The sequence below is a fragment of the Ailuropoda melanoleuca genome, chromosome 1, assembly GCF_002007445.2.
Source record: "Ailuropoda melanoleuca isolate Jingjing chromosome 1, ASM200744v2, whole genome shotgun sequence".
Taxonomy (NCBI): Eukaryota; Metazoa; Chordata; class Mammalia; order Carnivora; family Ursidae; genus Ailuropoda; species Ailuropoda melanoleuca.
The window spans coordinates 128,197,198-128,216,187 of record NC_048218.1 but is presented as its reverse complement, the minus strand read 5'-3'; the positions used below and the strand labels follow the sequence as shown (position 1 = coordinate 128,216,187).

The 18,990-nt window shown below is 38.7% G+C and overlaps 1 protein-coding gene across 2 annotated transcripts in view; it reads right to left on the bottom strand.

The window, feature by feature from the left end:
* RELN (reelin) overlaps window positions 1-18,990 on the bottom strand; it is a 489,518-nt gene that overhangs the window by 113,084 nt on the left and 357,444 nt on the right. For both annotated transcript variants that reach the window (XM_034666797.1, XM_034666804.1), the window contains exons 23-27: window positions 15,770-15,907; window positions 14,649-14,835; window positions 8,106-8,311; window positions 4,076-4,247; window positions 3,346-3,546 (exon numbers count right to left, since the gene is read on the bottom strand). In XM_034666797.1, coding sequence (XP_034522688.1) covers window positions 3,346-3,546; window positions 4,076-4,247; window positions 8,106-8,311; window positions 14,649-14,835; window positions 15,770-15,907 — 904 coding nt within the window. The remainder of the gene's footprint in view (window positions 1-3,345; window positions 3,547-4,075; window positions 4,248-8,105; window positions 8,312-14,648; window positions 14,836-15,769; window positions 15,908-18,990) is intronic.

The window sequence follows — 18,990 nt, the reverse complement described above, 5'->3', positions numbered from 1 at the left end:
ATATCACTGAAGTAAGCACTCAAAGGAACGTGATCATGACCACAGAATAAAGGATGAAGGGAAGGTAGGGCTAGGGGCAAATAATATTGGCCCAGAGCTCAAGAGGTCAACGAGTTCATCCTTGTGACTACTGGTAGCTTGATCCGGTCTTCCAAAAGAAGATTCTATATTTTCCTTATTCCCATACTCACAGCTAGAAAGCATCTCTCAGAAGGATTTATAATTGGGCTTGTAAAAATTTTATTGTGATACTATGTGTTTATCCAAGTTTGTATAGTTCAATGTCAACAATATAAACAATGACTTGACAATCTCCAATGTGTGATTAAACCCTTCAAACACAAATTCCTTTTATTATGCATAAGTAAGCATAGCTTTTGGTTGGTGTGTGGTGACAGTAATTACAATAGGCACACATAGTTAGCTTTTCATTGCAGACCTCTTATGACTGCCGTTGTTTCTAAAGTAGGCAAGTCTGGGGAACCTTTAGTTCTCGACAAGTCTGTGCCTTTTTTAATTGACCATTGAGCCTGCCCCTTAACTCTCAATGTTTTCTAGTCTTCAATTCTTGGCTTTCTTATCTTTTTAGTCTGTACATGCTCCCAAATCTCATTCACAACTATCATGTCAAATCCCTTCTGAATATCTGTAACTCCCATATCGGGCTCCTCTCCAGCTCTCTGCAATGTCCATAACTGATTCCTACGCATTTCCCCTTCAGCAGTCCCCAGGCACCCCTCGTTCCACAGGTCCAAGTCTGCTCTCATCATCCACCCCCCTCACACAAATCCTACTCTGACTCTATCTCCAATTTCAGTGACTGGAGCCAGAAATATGGGAGTCATTCTCAACTCCCTTCTATCATCCAACAGGTCACCAGAACCTGTTGACTATGCCCCTTTAACATCTCTCAGATCCATCTCCTTATTTTTGTAATCCCATGCAATGCCTTATCTGGCCTCCTCAATTTCTTCCTTTGATGACTGCTCTAGCATCCTTTCTTTGCTCAGAATATATTCCACAATCTCAGCACCTCTCTCTGTCTCCTGCACTTGCACACAATCCTCACTGTCTTTTACCTGGATCAATGCAATAGCTCTGCCCTTGCTTCTGTCACTGTACTGTCAACACGGTCACCAGATTCTTTAAAAGCCTAAGTCACAGTACATCACTCTTCTGCTAGCCATTTTACTTCTACAGCCCAAGTCTGACCTCCTTTCTGCTACCTGTCTCCCCATTCCCTCTCTCTGTGCTCTACTCACGATGGCGTCCTTGTGATTTTCTGAACTTTTCCAAGCACACTCCCAATTCAAAGCCTTTGTACTTTTTGTTCTCTGTGCCTGGAATGAGCTTTCTCAGATAGCTGCATGACTCACCCTTTTAACTTTGATAGGTCTCTGCTTAAAAGGCATTTTATTAGTGAGGGAACCTGACAACTCTTTATAAAATAATAACTACCCTGCACCACCCTAGTCCACACTCTCTATTCTATTTATTTTCATAGCCTACAACAGAGCCTGGTGCACAGTAGAGGCTTTACAAATATTTGTTGAATAAATGAATAAATGTACTTGTTGATTACAGTGTCTCTTGTTAACACCCACACTGCTGCTGAATGATCTTCCTAAAACAGGTCTGATTCTTGCATTCAATGGATTAAAAATCTTCCATGACTCATTGCTCTTGGGTTAATGTCCAAGTGGCTTAGCGTATCATATCAAGCCAATTAGGATCAACTTTCTCTCTTACCTCTGTGGCACATATCCCAAGCTCCTGAAAGTTTCCAAATTATGTATTCTCATTTGCATTTTCATGTGTTTTCATATATTTGCACATCCTGTTCACTCTAACTGGAATTCTTCCCCCTCCATTGTTCATCTGGCTAAATCTGTATTTCTGGAGACTTTCCACTTCACTTTATCCATCCATCCATCCATCCATCCATCCATCCATCCATCCATCCAACTAACAGATGTTTTTGAGCACCTGCCAGGCACCATGTCAGGTACTCTCACAACATCCAGAGCCTATTTCTACTACAATACTTCTGTGATAATGACTGTTCCTTTTTCTGGCTCACTTGCTAGTTTCTGAGCTTCTTGAGGGCTAGGGCCATATTTTTCATGTCTATATTCCTAGCAACTAGTGTTTGACAAATGGCACACAGTCACACCAGCACTATGTACAAATGACACCAAGTTCTTGTCATAGATTCCAAATATACATTAATCAATTCCCAAGTGACCCATAATACATATCTACTATCAACTAATGGCCACAATCAAAAGTTTTCTGCTGGTATGATCTGAGAGTTGAGATTTTTCTTAGGCATGTGCATTCTTACTGGTTAACTTCTTGGAACATTTAATAATGCTTTCTTCATTCAGATTTTTTTAAACACCAGAATGCCATCTTCCAGATTTTAACACCTACACTACCACGATTTGTGGCTAATTAAATCAAGAAGGTGTCAGATGAGAAACAGCGTAGTATTCCAGCCAACGTATTTGCTATTGCTGTTATTCTGTTACCATTTTAAGGCAGTACCAACAAATTAATACCAGTCATATACTGCTATTAATGGTTTTTTCATTGTAGTTTAGCGTCAAACTCTAAACAGAAAGATAACATCTCACTAATCATTTTATTTATGACTACTTCCTTGTTTACAGACCTGTGGAAATTATATTTGAAGAGCTGCCTATAAACATCTGATCTCTTTAATAATTCCATTTGTAAATTATTTAGCATCTCCATCCTGCCGTTATGTAAGGACCATGTAGTTACTTTAGCTCATTAAAACTGCATTACTTTCGACCCCAGAATTCACCAATGGGATTTTATCATAAACAAAATGAAATTTTGATTAGGCTTCTGAAGAAAAGAGCTTGTCAAAGTAAATACTTGCTATACACGTTGACATGTTATCACAGTGCTGAAAATCAGCAAGCTTTTAAGAGAACAATGATAGTTAAGATACGAATTTACTGAATCAAAGGAAGGGCAATTTTTTGAAAATCCTACGGTAAAAACACAAAGTAACTCATAAGCCCAAAAAGCACTCATAAATTGAAAAAGAGATTTTCTCTCCTACCATTCAGAAGCATGGGATTCATTAAGTCACAATCAGATTGAAAATCTAAAAGTCAGTTTTCAAACTAAACAGCTTGTCCTTGTGGGTAGAGCTAACTCGAGAGCTTTACCATTCTAAGATTGTCAAATCTCTGTTCGTCTGAGTCCCTCCCATAAGAGAGTTTGAAAAATTTGTGTCCTTTCGATTTCACTTATGAATCTGGAAGATGTTGTTTTTTGACCTGCCCTGGGAAGAAATCTGTGCATAAATACCTTGAACTGTAGCACATATCCAGGTTTCAAAGTCAAATCTCGAGTAACTGCAAATCGATCCCCATCTGATTTTCCAAATACCATGGCAGATGGTGTGGCAGAGCAGAAAGTTTCGTTTTTAACCATTCCTTCATTAGCCAACATCAACCACACACTCATTTGATTCATCGGGTAATCGAAAGCTGGCTTCTCATAAAAGTTCTAAGAGAAACAATAGAGACAACACAGAAAGGCAATGGGATAGCTCTGAAAATGAGAAAAGAATTTTCAATTCATGATATGCAGGGCCACGTGCCATCTGTATTTCTAGGAAATTTACAGCAGGACCTCTAAATTATTACTTTTTTACTGCCACAAACCTTTTATCTTGATGATTTAACAACCAAAAATATTTTGCCGCTGTGTATTTAATTTTATAAACACAGTAATAATTGTGTTTGCTGTCTTGGCCAGACTTCCTAGTCTTTATATATATAAATTTTATATATTTAACTTATTGAATTATAAATTATTATATAAATATAAATAATCTGTGAACTAGTAGCACAGAGAGATAATAGAACAGTTAAGTGCAAACCAGAAAAGTAAGTACAAATACTGAAAACTTATATAACTTATAAAACTTATGTTCAAGGGTAAAGCACTAAATCTTTGGGGGAAGTGAGAACCTCTTTAATCTCATTTGCTTTTACAATCCCATCCTCTTGGAGCTCAGACATAAGAAAGATACCTGAGGTAAAGTTGGGTTCACAATCGGGATGACCTGCTTTTGCTTCTCTGACAGGATGATGATGTCATCCACCGCCCACTGGTCGTAGCCCTCCCCCGAGAACACAGGCTGCCACCAGCGAAATCTGGTGCAAGGGGTCTTAGCAGCAGCTGGGAGCTCCAGGTAGACAAATCTGTAAAAAAGCAAATCATTTATGGCTGGGAAAGGAAAAGCTGTGTTCTTCTTAGCAGCTGTTAAAATAAGAGTAGCAACAAGAGAAAGTTCAGTTTTGCTTGATCTCTTGATATTTTTGAAAAGTTTCTAAGTTTTTTTTTTTTAAAGATTTTATTTATTTGAGAGAATAAGAGAGAGAGAGAGAGAGAGAGAGAGAGAGAGAGCAGGAGTGGGGAGAGAGAAGCAGACTCCCGGCTGAGCAGGGAAGCTGATGTGGGGCTCGATCCCAGGACCCTGAGATCATGACCTGAGCCAGAGGCAGACGCTTAACCATCTGAGCCACCCAGGTGCCCCCAAAAGTTTCCAAGTTTAGACAGATCAAGAGGTTTAAAATTGCAAGTGCCTTTAGTCCTGGTCATGTTTATTCCATTTGGAATTGTATCTTTTGGAGGCAAATATTTCTACTAAGTTTGATTTACTGAACAGTCTTTTGATTACCATGACAATGGTATTACAGTTTCAAGAAATACCTCGAAAAAACCTGTTTTTTTCGTATGTTATTACATTAAAATAGGATTAAATTTTTTTCCAAAGCAGTTCTTACTGTGTGTTAATATGAATTAAAAATGAAATAAAAAATCACCCATAATTTCCTGCACGGGGTTGACCTCTGTTAACATTTTAATGTATATCATAAAAGCATGTAATCTTTATATAGGTGAGATATATGTAAAATTTGATATCCAATGGTTTAAAATTTCATATTATATCATAAGCACATTCTCATGTCAGTATCATTACTTCTTAAGATGATTTTACTGTCTATTTTCATGACACGGACATACTATTGTTTATTTTACTTTTCCCTGTTTTAAATAATTCTGTGATGAAAATCTTTATGCATAAAGCTTTACGTACACCTCAGTTTATTTCTTTAGGGATGATTCCTAGAAATGGAATTACCAGGTTGAATAAACTAGTCATGTTTAAGGCTCTTGCTTTTTCCAAACTTCCTCCTGGAGGAGTCCTATGGTTTGCAGAAAGACACCAGAGCACCTGTCTTGCTGCTCCCGTGTGGAGAGAGCACCGGTGCTATCATTAAAGTATGACCACCAGACTGTTGAAAAATCATATCTCTTTTATTGCAACAGAGGTTGGCTATTATTTATATTTTATTAAACCTCTAGGCTTCCTCTTGTGTAACACTGACTCATTTCTTTTACCCATTTTTTAAATTGGGATCTTCGTGGCGCGCTTGATAGTCTCTCTACGCTCTTCATACAGGAACATCAGCCCTCTGTTTCTCATATTAGTGGCAAATATTTTCTCGGGGTTTTTTCTTCCACTGTTTTCTGTTTTCTTTGACAGAGACGTGTTACATGCGTACGTAGGTTTATGTCTGTAGGTAGTATATTTCTATGCGAGTAGCACTTTTCTCTGTTAATTCTTCCATTGAATTTGTGTTTAGGAAGTAAATCTCTTTCTAAGATCAGATACTCACTTAAATGTTTAGATCTTTAACCAATCTTTAATCATTTTTGATGGGGTCGGGTAATGATCTAAAGAGCTAATTTTCCCCAAGAGCCTACCCATCTTTTCTAACACTGCTTGATTGAATAACCATTTCTTTTGTATTGATAGTTGATGTGTCTTGTTTTAATATACAAGTTTGTACATGCATATACCTGAGTTAATTTCTAGGTCATCCATTTGGCTTCATTGTTTGTTCTGTCTATCCATGCACCATTTAAATTATTTAGGTGTTCCGGTGTGTTTTAATATCATGTAGGGCATTCCTCTATTTTTTTCCCCAAAAGTTTAAGCACTTTTTGCAAGTTTATATTTCTAGTTATAAAGTTCCCCAAAACATACCACTAAGATTTTCATTGGAATGGCATGAAACATAAATTAAGAGATATCTTCATATCACAATATTTAGTTTTCCTATCCAGAGACATTGTATTATTTTCCACTTATTTGTTTTCCTTTATATCTCTGAGGGAAGTTTTGAAGTTTCATAGTTCTTTCTTACAGAGATGATCAGTACTATTGGTTAAAGTTATTCCTTATATTTATGTATTTGCCACCATGAGCGGATCTTTTTCTGATATCTCCCAACTCAAAATTTCCCAACCATTTTAGCGTCATAGAACTCTTCAAGAATGTGGTGAAATATTCTGGCCCTAAAGAAAAACTCCCATTAATAAAACCTGAATATTTCTGAAATTTGAAAAAGCTACCAAATTTTTGTGTGTCTGTATAGTAATCTAGCCACTTTGCTGAATGTTGAAGAATTTCCAGATTGACAATGATGATATTTGGAAAAAAGAATTTGAATTATTCTAAATTGTTGTTTAAACTAGTTTGGCACCATTATCAATACCTCTTGTCCTGTACTGGGGGAAATCTCATCAGGTTCTGTCTCCCACACACCGTTCCTGATATTCTTCCTGGATGTTATGTCTTTCGTTTTACCCAGTTACCTCCCTTCTGGTTTCTGCTTCTCTCTGTGTCCCTTAGAAGAAAAGCTTTTGGTTGGCCTCTCTGCGTGTCCACTTGTGTTATATTACGGAAAGTTAAGTCACCTTTAAATGACTCAATGTTTTAAAACAACAAACTTAGGAACCTTCAAGCTACAAAATAGCTATATGTTATACAGTATGTTCAAATATATTTAATTTGTGAGAATTGGGTCTATATTGTCTTCGGTAATATTTTTATCCAATAAAACAAGGTTCAGTTGTAAAATGCAAAACAGGATGTTAAAACTTGAAACGGTTGATGGTCAACCTATAAAGAAAGATTCTGTTTTTATGTTAAAGTGCAAATACTGAGATTATAAAATGGAATATTCTACAAGTGATATCCTTGAATAGATTTTAATGACACATATAAAATATAAAGTATATTTGTAGATTTTCAAAATACTCCATAATTGTAAAATAACAAAATTTAAATATAGAAAAATATATTGATTGCCTGGTATAGGTATTAGTATTAAACATGAGTCATTTTCCCAAACTCCTTAACTGTCATTGTTTAAGACATTTTATTACATACATTCCTGAACCATGAAAATAAAGACAGGGATGCACCAGTAAAAAATTTTAGAAAAATCTGAGCCCCACAGATATTGTCTAGGATTAGCTCTGGTACCATATGGACACTTTTAATAAAATTATCTTGCTGTTAAATCTAATCAATGAACATATATATTTATATGTTAATATATAAATGTGAGTTTATATTCTATGTATATAATTTTATTTTACACATATTTTATATAAATTTATATTTTTGTATATTATATAAGTTTATGTTTTACATATATTTAATTTTATAATAATTTTATTATATATAACTATATATGTATATGTATTTATATATATATATATGGTGTGTGTATTTTAAAAACCTGGAAATGGGAAAAGTGAGCTGTAGGAAAACTGTTCAATTGTCTTACTTTTCCTCTAGTTACAATTTTTCTTAAGTTCTTTAAGAATTCAGCCATGACGTTTAGTTTTATTTTTGTTATTATCTTCAATGAGCCAACATATAGTGACTTAAGAGAACCTTACATTTTTATGATATTCATTTCAATAGAGTTTCTTGATGATACTTTGAAACAATTAGAGAAAAATAAAATTTATCATTTTGTGAATATAAAAATAAAAAAAAAAAAAGAATTCAGCCATGAAAACAAGTGCTTTTTGTCCAGAAATAAATGAAATGAAATTTTTATATGCTGGGCTATCCTATCAGATACTTAAGAGTTTGTCTACTTTCGCAAGAATTAGCGACATATTGGAAACAGTGCAACAAAAATGTACTCTCTACCCTTCCTGGAAACCACCGGAAGGCCATCAGGGGCAGTTACCTGGGTTTGCTGAAGTCGGAGAAGTACATCTCTGCCAGCAGGTGCCACTGGATGCCCCCGTTGTTGCTGTACTGGAGGAGGATGCCCTCCTCCCTGCTGTCCGGCTTGTTGCACGCTGCAGTCTCTCCGCCAATCTGGATGTAGAACTGGACAAAGTCCACCCAAGAGGTATCCAGATCCCAGCTCACCAGCTGTCTTTTCCCAGCCTTTCCAAAAGATGGAAGAGTCACAGATTCAATCATCTGGGAGCTCTTTGGCATTTTGCTGTTTTAGTTTTAAGATCATACAAACATCCTAGCACGACCTGGAGATGATTTTGTCCCCATTTAACGTTGAGAGGCGCAAGTCATGCCATTTAATTCTTTGCTCTCATTACGGTAACTGTTCCTGACTACGTTTGATTAGTCTCTGCATCATTGACTCCAAAACTTGGTTATGAGACCCTTGGGAACTGCTAATTATAGAAAGACTATTCAAAAGTCTTTAAAAATAAGGCAAAATTAATTTCAATTAAAACACTCCCTCTATTTGCTTTGTAAATCTCCTCCAGGCAGAGTAATGGGGAAGAGAGACCATTCACTTTGAAATCAGTTGGAGTTGGGTTGGAATTTCAGCCCATTATTCATGCTGTTCACTAGCTATGTGACCTTTCTGAGCTTTTATTTTCCTCAAAGGTACAATATGGGTAATAATCCCTTCCTTATAGGGTGCTGTGACAATTAGATGAATACATGTTGCATATAATTTGCCAAGCACATGGCATGTCTTGTTGAAGAAACATCCTCTCCAGAGATTGCCCTGACCCCCCCTCCTCCCTGGGAATTAAAGTGAAACTGGCAAAATAGATACTGACAAAAAGAAAGAGTATTCAAGTCTCTGAGGCTCCTAGTCTCTGTCTCTTTCTGGGAAACAGAGAGGTTGGGAGGGATCATTTCAGTAAGTTTTTGTGACTGTGAAATGGCCTCCTTGTGTTTCAAAAATGTGAAACTTTTCCTCGAATCCGGCAACTTGCTTCCTTTGCTCTGTGTGTCCCCTACATGTCACAGTCCTGTTGTGAGTAAATGGGACAGAAAAAAGGGTTTGCTCATGAGATTCTTCCATCCAAACAGATGCGCCAAAACTAATCCACAGACTGCACCAAACTGGTCTTGGAGAGCTCCCAAGGAGTTCAATTAAAAGTCAGGGAGAAAAATTGAGATAGGATACATAGTATAGAGAAAAACACCCCCACACTTATAATTTAAACCCTACTCTAATCCACTAAGTTAATTAGGAAAGGGTTTCAGTTATTAGAAATCACAGGGGAAATACTTGGGGATAATTAAAACAGTACACTGTTACTGATAAATCTAAAGCCAATTAAGAGATTCTCAAATAACCGAGGGGGCCAGTGAAGTGAGAACTGAAGTTAATCCTGAGACAGGAACTTATTCTTTGGAATTCTCAATTTTAAGTTAAGTATTTGAGAAAAGCTTATAAGTAATATGCATTTTCAATGTGCTATGTGCACTTTTTTCTTTTTGTTGACTTGAAATATTGTAAGGGAGAAACACCTCAGAGGTTATTATAATCTGGCCTAGAATTCTCATGCCTCAGGATCATTACAGGAAGAATGATTTTCAGAAGAAAACCTACAGAACCTAGCTAGTTAATTCCAATCCAGCAAACTTCTGTGAAAAATTTGGCACGTGGAAATGAGCCAGAAGGATAAAGATGTAGGGTGAGGAGAACTATAAAAATCCAATTATCACAATTAGCTGGTTGGAATGATTGGTCTATTGTGAAAATCACAGAGCGGTGTTGTTTTTCCAGGGGACTACGGTGTTGGTCGACAAAGGTTCTGAAAGTGTTTTGTGGGGTTTTTGTAAGGGGTGGAAAATATCATACAAATGCTTAGTTTGGCACTGAAGATGTTTTTTCCCAGAGAACAGCACAAATCGTTTTCTTTTGTTCAGTGACCTGAAATGTTGAACGTTGTTTTAAAGGGAGATTAAAAAAGAAAAAGGAAATGGTTCATGGCAAACTTTTTGTCAGAGTTTAGAATTGATATGTGCTAGTTTCTCTATTCTACTATGATCAATGTATTTACATGTGTGCGTCTAGACATATATACACATGTAACGTGCACACGCATATGTATTGGAGTCATAGGTTATGGATCTCCTGGAATGTGAAAAATACTCTATTTCCCCCCAACATTTTAGGTCAAAATGGCTCACTGCTTTAAGGGTTTAGATAAAATAAAACATATTTAAAGGTAATGCCTTCAGAATCTAGACACTTAATAACACAACCTCTAAAACATTTCATAAAACTTTACCCTTTCGTCTCCTATTAAAATCTTCTGTAATCAAAGCGCTACTAGAAAAATAATTCCACTATGTTTATTTGAAAATAACCATTTCTTTAGAACCTCTTGTTTTCCATTTTTCTTTCATTTGTTCATTCGTTCCTTTCTTCAGTAATAATTATTGGGCGCCAGTCACACCAGGCACGATACCACAAACTGGAAAGGAGAGTTCATAAGTGTGTATAGTGACGATAATGACAATTAGAGCTGCAGATCAAATTCTATTCCTTGTCGAGTCCCATTTGGTCATATGATCATCTATCAATTCTCCAATCTATTCCATCTCAAAGGTACTTACTGATTTGTAAATGCCTACCGTGTGGCATGTTTTTTCTGAGCTGAACATCTTATCTAGAGTTCAGCTCAGTCAGTAGGACTCAGCATCTTGCTGGGTCCTATGGGAATAAAAATAAAAATATGATCTATATATGTACAGAACACCAATGAGTGAGGAATTCAAAGAACGGAGAGATCAGTGTAGTTTGCCATAGTCCCACAAAGCTCCACGGAGCAGCAGGATTTGAGCCAGATGCTACAAGGTTTACAGGGATACAGAGATGGTAGAAGGCATCATGGTAGGCAGTGGAGATTAAGCGAAGGCAGGGAAATTGGCAAAACCTGGGATGTGGAGGAGAGATTCCTGTGTGGAGCAGAGCTCTAACTTTTCAAGAAAGAAAATAAGTTGTATAATTGGGGCAGCAGTCCTGGAGAGCATCTTGAATGTCTGTGATAGAAGTGGGACAAGACAGAAGCACGTTCTAGGTTTAGGGTGCTTTGCAAAAGCTGGTGGCTGTGCAAAGCTGTTCCTTTGGGTCACTGCCCCTGCTGGTGGGGGCTGCCAAACCCTGTATCCCAACTCTCCGCTGAAGGAGTGGGCACATGACTCTGGCTATGCCACTCAGAATACATCATTCCCCAGCACACTGTGATTGGCCAATTAGAAACCTTTCCCAGATTTTTCTACGGAGCTGCTCAGGAAACTCTGTGGCCTCGGTACCACTCTCATAATGACAGCTGACCTGAACACAGAGGAGAGAGTTCTGTGGGTGATTGAGTTTCTGGTTCCAGAGATCTCTGAGGCCAGTTTCATCTAAGCCCTCCCTTGTGTTTTGATTACATGAACCAAATTTCCTTTTTTGCCTAAGTTAGTTTCTCTCACTTAGAATTCAAAACAGATCTGCCTGATACAAGAGAAAAAAGGAAAAAAAAAATGCTCTTCAGATATTTTGGCAAAAATTTAGGGAGAAAGCTGGATTGGAAGGGGAAGAGAATGATTTTACTTTTGAAATGCTGATTTTTTAAAAGATTTATTTATTTGAAGGAGAGAGAAAGAGAGAATGAGCACTTGCGCACAAGTGGGGGGAGGGGCAGAGGGAGAAACAGACTCCCTGCTGAGCAGGGAGCCAGACGTGGGGCTCAATCCCAGGACCCTGGGATCATGGCCTGAGCTGCAGACAGACACTTATCCCACTGAACCTCCCAGGCACCCCTGAAATGCTGATTTTAAGTTAGTGGCAGGGCATATACATGGAAATATCTAGTGATACCAATTTTAAATATATTCTCATAAAATGTAATTGTGATAGCTAACACTTACTGAACGATTTCTATGTGCCCAACACTATTCTTTATTCTTTGCCTTCATTAACCCACTGATCCTCTCCAAATACCATTTCACAATAGAGAAAACTGAGGTGCAGAAAGATGTTATAAGTCTGCAAGATGAACCAGCTAATGAGTTTTGAAGCTTAGGTACAGATCCAGGTAGTTTTACTATAGAGATCATCTTGAATTACAGTTATATACATATTAATATGTAACCTTTCTATGTTTCAAATATTTGTGTGTATGTATATGTGTTTACTGGGGTGTTTGGTTAAAGGATTCATATTGGTTAAGGATTCATAATACTATCTAAAATTGATGCTTATGGTAGACAGAACCTTCCCATTTCTGAATGATTACACAGTGTACCCAGATCTGTGGAATGTATATTGGTCACTTGGGGACCATTATCTTTAACAATAATGACCAGAGAATGTTCAATGTCAATGGATAGTTAATATCATCAAATGGAATTCATCCCTGATTTTCTATCATTCTCTATCTTGTTTGCTTGCTGCTGATTCTTTGTTCTGCACCTGCATCAAAACAAAACCTATACCTATTTTTGCATTTGCATAAATTAACTTATTTTGGATTTCTGCCCGGATTCCACAACATATGAGCCCTACAGTATATCACCCACACCTGCGTATTTGTTAGGTGATGCAGACTGGGCCATTTCTAGTTGTCCTAGAATTGGTGGCTATAGTCCTTGCTGGAAAGAAGTGGTTTTAAGCACCTGACATTCTTTTTTTTTTTTTTTTAAAGATTTTATTTATTTATTTTACAGAGATAGAGACAGCCAGCGAGAGAGGGAACACAAGCAGGGGGAGTGGGAGAGGAAGAAGCAGGCTCATAGCAGAGGAGCCTGACGTGGGGCTCGATCCCACAACGCCGGGATCACGCCCTGAGCTGAAGGCAGACGCTTAACCGCTGTGCCACCCAGGCGCCCCAGCACCTGACATTCTAAAGAGAGCTGCTAATAAGTAGGGTTAGACATGTAGCTCAGGTTGGAGAACTGGACCTGCTCCCACTCTAGTCCTTTTGAGGACTAAATAAAGAGATGAATTGGAGGAGCGAAAAAGAAAATAATGTCCTGCCTAGATGGTAGCAAGGGAGGAGAGGAAGGTGGTTCACCCTTCCCCGTCACTAACCAAGCAACAAGGGTTGGGCGTGTTCCAAGAGAATCAGTCTTAGAGATTCTGGGTGGCACCTTAGTCCTTCAGTGGTCTACTGACCTGTCTGCCCAACCTGGTGCTGTCCCTAGTGGAGCTGAACACTGCAAGGCAAACTTCTACACTGTCTCTGTATGGACTTCATGTCTGTGCCCCCATAACCATATGTTGAAAGCCTAACCCCGAAAGGGATGGTATTAGGGGGTGGGGCCTTTATCAGGTTATTAGGTTATGAGGGTGAAGCCTTATTAGGGCCCTTATAAGACCAGACACAAGACAGCCTGCTTTTTCTCTCTGTGCTCTCGCCACCATGTGAGGCCACAATGAGAAGATGGGCATCTATAAACCAGGAAGCAGGCCCTCACCAAGCACTGAATCTACTGGTGCCTCCATGTTGGACTTCACACCTTTCACAACTGTGAGAAAAAAATTCTATTTAAGCCATCCAATCTATGGTACTTCTGTTATAGTTGCGTTCATTGACTAAGACAGTCCTGTATTAGCAGACACCACCAGGAGCCACCAAACTGAGCCAAAATAGGATGCGAGATGTCTGCTCAACATGGACAGTTAGTCCCGGGGAACAGCTCTGCACATCCTCAAAGCCCACCATCATCCCTAATTCCTCCAACCACATTCTTGAGATTAATGGATTGACAAGTTTAACAAACACGTATAGAAGTGCATTCTGTGGGGGCGCCTGGGTGGCTCAGTCGTTAAGCGTCTGCATTAGGCTCAGGGCGTGATCCCGGCAAAAAAGAAGTGCGTTCTATGTGCTCGGCACTGTTCTACATGATTTACAAGTACTGCATCATGACCCTGAGGTGGGATACTCATCTCCACTGCACAGATGAGGAAGCCAAGCCCCACACTGAGGTAAGGGATTTGCTCAAAGTCCCACAGCTAGGGAGTGGTGGAATCGGACGGCAGCAGGAAGGTGCTGCTCTTAACCTCAAGGCTTCGCCTTTGCCTCCGCTGCTCACTCCTCGTACCCAGGCCACACGCTCACACACCCTCTGATGCCAGGGCCAGAAGACACCAAGTCCCTGCCCCACTCAAAGACCTTCAAGATATAAGCCCGGCTGGCATGGCAGGAGAGGAAGGCAACAAGATTTCAACCAGGGACAAGAAGGGCAGGAATTTTCAAAGGCCCTAACCTGGATTTGTAGTAACCCGAACAATCATCAAAGTACCAGAGTTTCCCAAAAGTAGTTCAGGGATAGGAATCTGACAAAAGAATTTAAAAGCAAGCAGCGTGGGGAAACATAAAACTGTCTCACGTTTGTACCTTCTGAGTTCAGACTGCTCCATAAATTGCTCCATAAATCGCTCACTTATGGAAATAGCCATTGCTCTGCTCACGTATTCCGTAGCTTAGTCAGACCTTAGTCATCACTCGCCCCCAGCTCTTACCTTGCTGAAATACAGAGATGAGCCAGATGAGATGACTCCACACCCTTGTTCAGGCTTTACAACTTCTCCCCCAATGACTTCTTGCCAGTCAGACTCCCAACCATTCTGGTTCTCAAAATCCGACATAATCGTGGAAGGAAGAGCAGCTTCTGGGTGGCATTCGGTGCCTTGGTATCCCTGGTCACACCTGGGAGAGAGGAAGGGCCACGTAAGCAAGTCACAGCCTCTTCTGTGAATGCCGTGGCCACGCACCTGCAACATTTCCCACTCACTTTTGCTCAAACCTTAGCATTCACATGAGATTTTTCTCTTCAATGTCTGTCTGTGTATGTGGTTGTTAACAACCCTCAGTTTTTGACACAGAAAAGAAAAAAGGGCAGTCTCGTTTCTTAAAAGAAATGGTGCTGTAACAGCAGAACCGAGGCACCAAGGAGTAATGAAGGAGGATATGGGTGCAAGCACGTGTTTGTGCCTGTGTGCGTCTGTGCATGTGTGTGTGTGCGCATGTGTGCGCGTGCATGTTGGGGGGGGTCGGCAGCTGCAGGGGAAGAAGAGTGGGATCTTCCTGTAGGTCTTGAAAATCACATAGAAATGTTTGCTCATCCAACATGTATCTCTGGCCATGTTTTATGGCTCCTCTTCCTGATTAAATTACATCTCTTTTAAAGTCTTTACGTATTCAAGGGTGTTCCTTTCTCATCCACATTAGTGATAATCACCGGCTCCCCCTGCCTACAACCTTGACTTGGGGCAGGACAGTGTGCAGCAGCTGTCTGACTTGTGTTTTAAGACTGTCAGGGGAATGGAAGGGAAACAATAGCAAGGCTCTTTTAACCCTCAAAGAGGACTTTGGGGTTAATTAATAAACTCTGAAATTTAAACCCAGGAGGCCTCGTCTTGAGGTTAGATTTTGAAGTTTAGCATATACGGCTTCAGACTTTACATAAAATGTAACAGCATCTTTTACATCTAAAATAAGAACAGAAAGGAGGATCGTTTCCTTTTGGCTCTTTCATTATTTATCAGTCTGTCCATATCGCTCTGATGACAACTGCTGTGCTATCCCTCTGAACACAAACCCCGAGAAGCAGACAGTCGATCACACGTGGCGGTGTGTGTACCTGCACACGCCGTGGTCACATGAGCCGTGTCCACTGCACATGTTTGGGCACTGCTGTCCAATGTAAATGCTGTCCAAAGCCCACTCATCTTGGGCTGTGTAATAGCTCTGACTCCAGCGGAAGCGGGTGGCACTGGACCTAGAAACAAGGAACGGTAGTGAAAACAATATTTTAATAGACATGCAGTAGCACAAAGAATGTCAGAGTTCGGACTCTTTCAGATAACGAACTTTCTGGAACTTGCATTTAGCTGTCTATCATTTTTCTTTGGTAGTTGAAAGTCTGTCTACTCAACTATTAGCCAATGCAACAATTTGATTATGATGAGAAGTTAAAAAGAAATCTGTGGTTTAGATATATACCTCAATCTTAATTTAATTTGCAACATTTTAAAGAAAAACAAAATACCAGATTTTTTTGTTGCTGTTAGGCAGAGACTTGATGTTAGGAAAACCAAGCAAGCAAGAAAGAATATTAAAAAAAAAAAGTATATACAAAAGAGCCTCTTTTCCACAGAAGAAAATGTGAGGTATTTCAATTATAGTAATAAAATTTCTTTTAATAAATACACAGTAGTTACTGGAAAATGTCCAGTGAGCTCTCAAAATAAAAGTTTTGTGTGGGGGTATTGTTTTGGGGTTGAGGGACATACTACAATGTGCTATAAGAAGAACATGTTCTAGAAGTAAGAACATCTGGGTGCTAAATTCTGCTGATTATTTCAGAAACATTAAGTTGGGTAGGTTTCACGGACAAGCTGATGTTAAGTGGAAACAGAAAGTTAAACAGTCCATTACACATAGAGAAACACCTGGGACCTTGATTCATCTAAACCAGACAGAAAGTCTAAAGAAGAGGGTATTTTGAGAGCAATGTCCACTGACAGTCACAAAAAATTCTTTTCAAATTCCATCATATTTTTTGCCTCTAGAAAATTTCAGGGATTGTCATTAGTTCTTTTTGGTCAAAGTGCAAAACAAAAGAAAACAAAAAGCGTTTGTGGAATTAGTGTGCAGGCTCTGTTCCATTGATTAAACCCTCCCCAAGCACACTGTCTTACACATTCACTTGATCTTAATGGCTCTGAATGATCTTTTAACGTCTACTGCATCAATTACCCACATATTAAATATTCTCTAAGTATGTAACAGATTGTTAAAATCCAGACTAAGTCTTTATTGTTTATTCTGCCAATGATCTGTGGCAAATATGTTGCATTTTTATTCCTAGTAGGGTAATTCCAGGATTCGCTGAGATGCATCCAGTAGACACTGATTTGTTGCATATCAGTGTTCGTCATGATACATGCAATGACACAGGTACAACTCCTCTATGGCACTAGTTTATATCTGAAATCTAATAGCCATCACAATTTTCACAGTGCAATGAAGAAATGGTTCCTGTTTGCACAGGAACATAATAAAGTAGGTATACCACAAGAGAGTGCTAAAAAAATGAGTCAATGAGCAGATGAACAGGCCAGGAAAGGGCAGACTGTTTTTGCCTTCTGTAGGTAATGGCGTAAAGAATGTGCTAGGAGTCTGGGAACTCGACCCCTTGGACCTTAGCTCTGCAATTTATCAGCTGTGTGACCTTAGTGAGAAATTTAAGCCTTCAGGCTTTCTAGTTCCTCACCTTTCAAATAAAGGGATTGGGCAAAATGATTTCTAAGATCTAGCTCGTAAATTTAGTGCTTGTTCTGGTGGTTGTTGACTGAGGTGATGGTTTATTTCCTATGTACTCACATGTCTACGTGAAAGCCAAGTCTTACATTGTTTTGAAGTTCTGATATTTCAAACATTTAAATGGGGTGGGAGGGTTTCAGACATCTGTCCCAGATTTCCCAGTTTATTTATGTTTCTGAACAGTCACACGTAAAGACATTCTAAATTCTTATACTAAGTAAATTAGTCCTTAACATGCATCTTGTGAACTCTTGAAAAAGAGAATACTTCCTTAAGATACAAAGCTTAAGGTGGATTTTTCCATTTAAAATGACAACCCACAGTTTAATGTGCTGATGTTAATTAACAGAAAAGGAAGCAAGAAGAGGTTGAATATTGGCTTCGTTTTTCGTGAGAAAAAAAATTCGTTGTGTGAGCAATCTCCAACTGGTCACACATGAGAACACAAGGTGTGATCTCACTGATTTGCAGCTGCATCACTGCTAAATATTGCCCTCAATACAAATATTTAATTTGCCACCCCCCCCCCGCCCCCAGATCTAAGCATTCTTACAAGGAAAATCTTGTGTAATTTGGACTGGGTCTGAAAGTAGGACCACTGCTGTGTGGATCATGAAATGAAGTTGACTTGCATTTAAAACCCAAACTCTATTGATTCCCCAAAGCAACAAAACTTGTCAGTCTTGTCTTTATTTGATTTTTTCCCCCATATAAACTTCTAGACTGAATTAAAGGAGCATTGAGTCATCTCTTGATAGTTAGGTATCGAGGTATCAAGGCTGAGGAATCGAGGTAAATGAAGGCTGACTAAATTGTATTTTCCACCTTCAGAGTTACTGTAATTACATTTACCCAATTATTCTGAAACTCATTCAGTCATTAGGTGTGGATTTGTTTATGAAGTTAGCAACTGACAGCTGTTTGGGTCTCATTAGGCCCTGTTCTTATGTAAATGTATCTCATAAAAACAAAATTAATTTTCATTGGGTAACAAATGTTCAGTTCATATACAATATAATTTCTCCAAGCAGGTGTATACATATTCAGTATTTCCACTCTAAGTTGTCCTATCTAGTATATTTTCCAAAGTTAACAGATATTTGGTAATGTGGGGACCACCCTGGCTTGTGTGTATTCAATTTTGAGCTGTATATGTGTGAATCAAGGCAGCAGAATGAAGATTTGCCAAAAGGAAAACTGCTTCAAACTAGACTGCACTCCTTTTTCCTCAATGCTTGGGAAAAACATGCTATTTGCAAAAGTTTGAGATGAATATAATAAATAAAGTTATCAAGAATGCCAGGGACACTAAATGCACTTTATCTTAATAGCAGAGCTTTTAAAAAGCATTATAAATCCAAAGCCAATGATAATAACCAGATGAACACTATTTTTTTTTTTTTGGATATATAGCAATCATGTTTAAGTATTAGCAGGAATGTTAAAATAAAATACCTTATTGGGTTTGTTTTTAAAAACTATTTTTAGGGGCACCTGGATGGCTCAGTCGTTAGCATCTGCCTTTGGCTCAGGTCA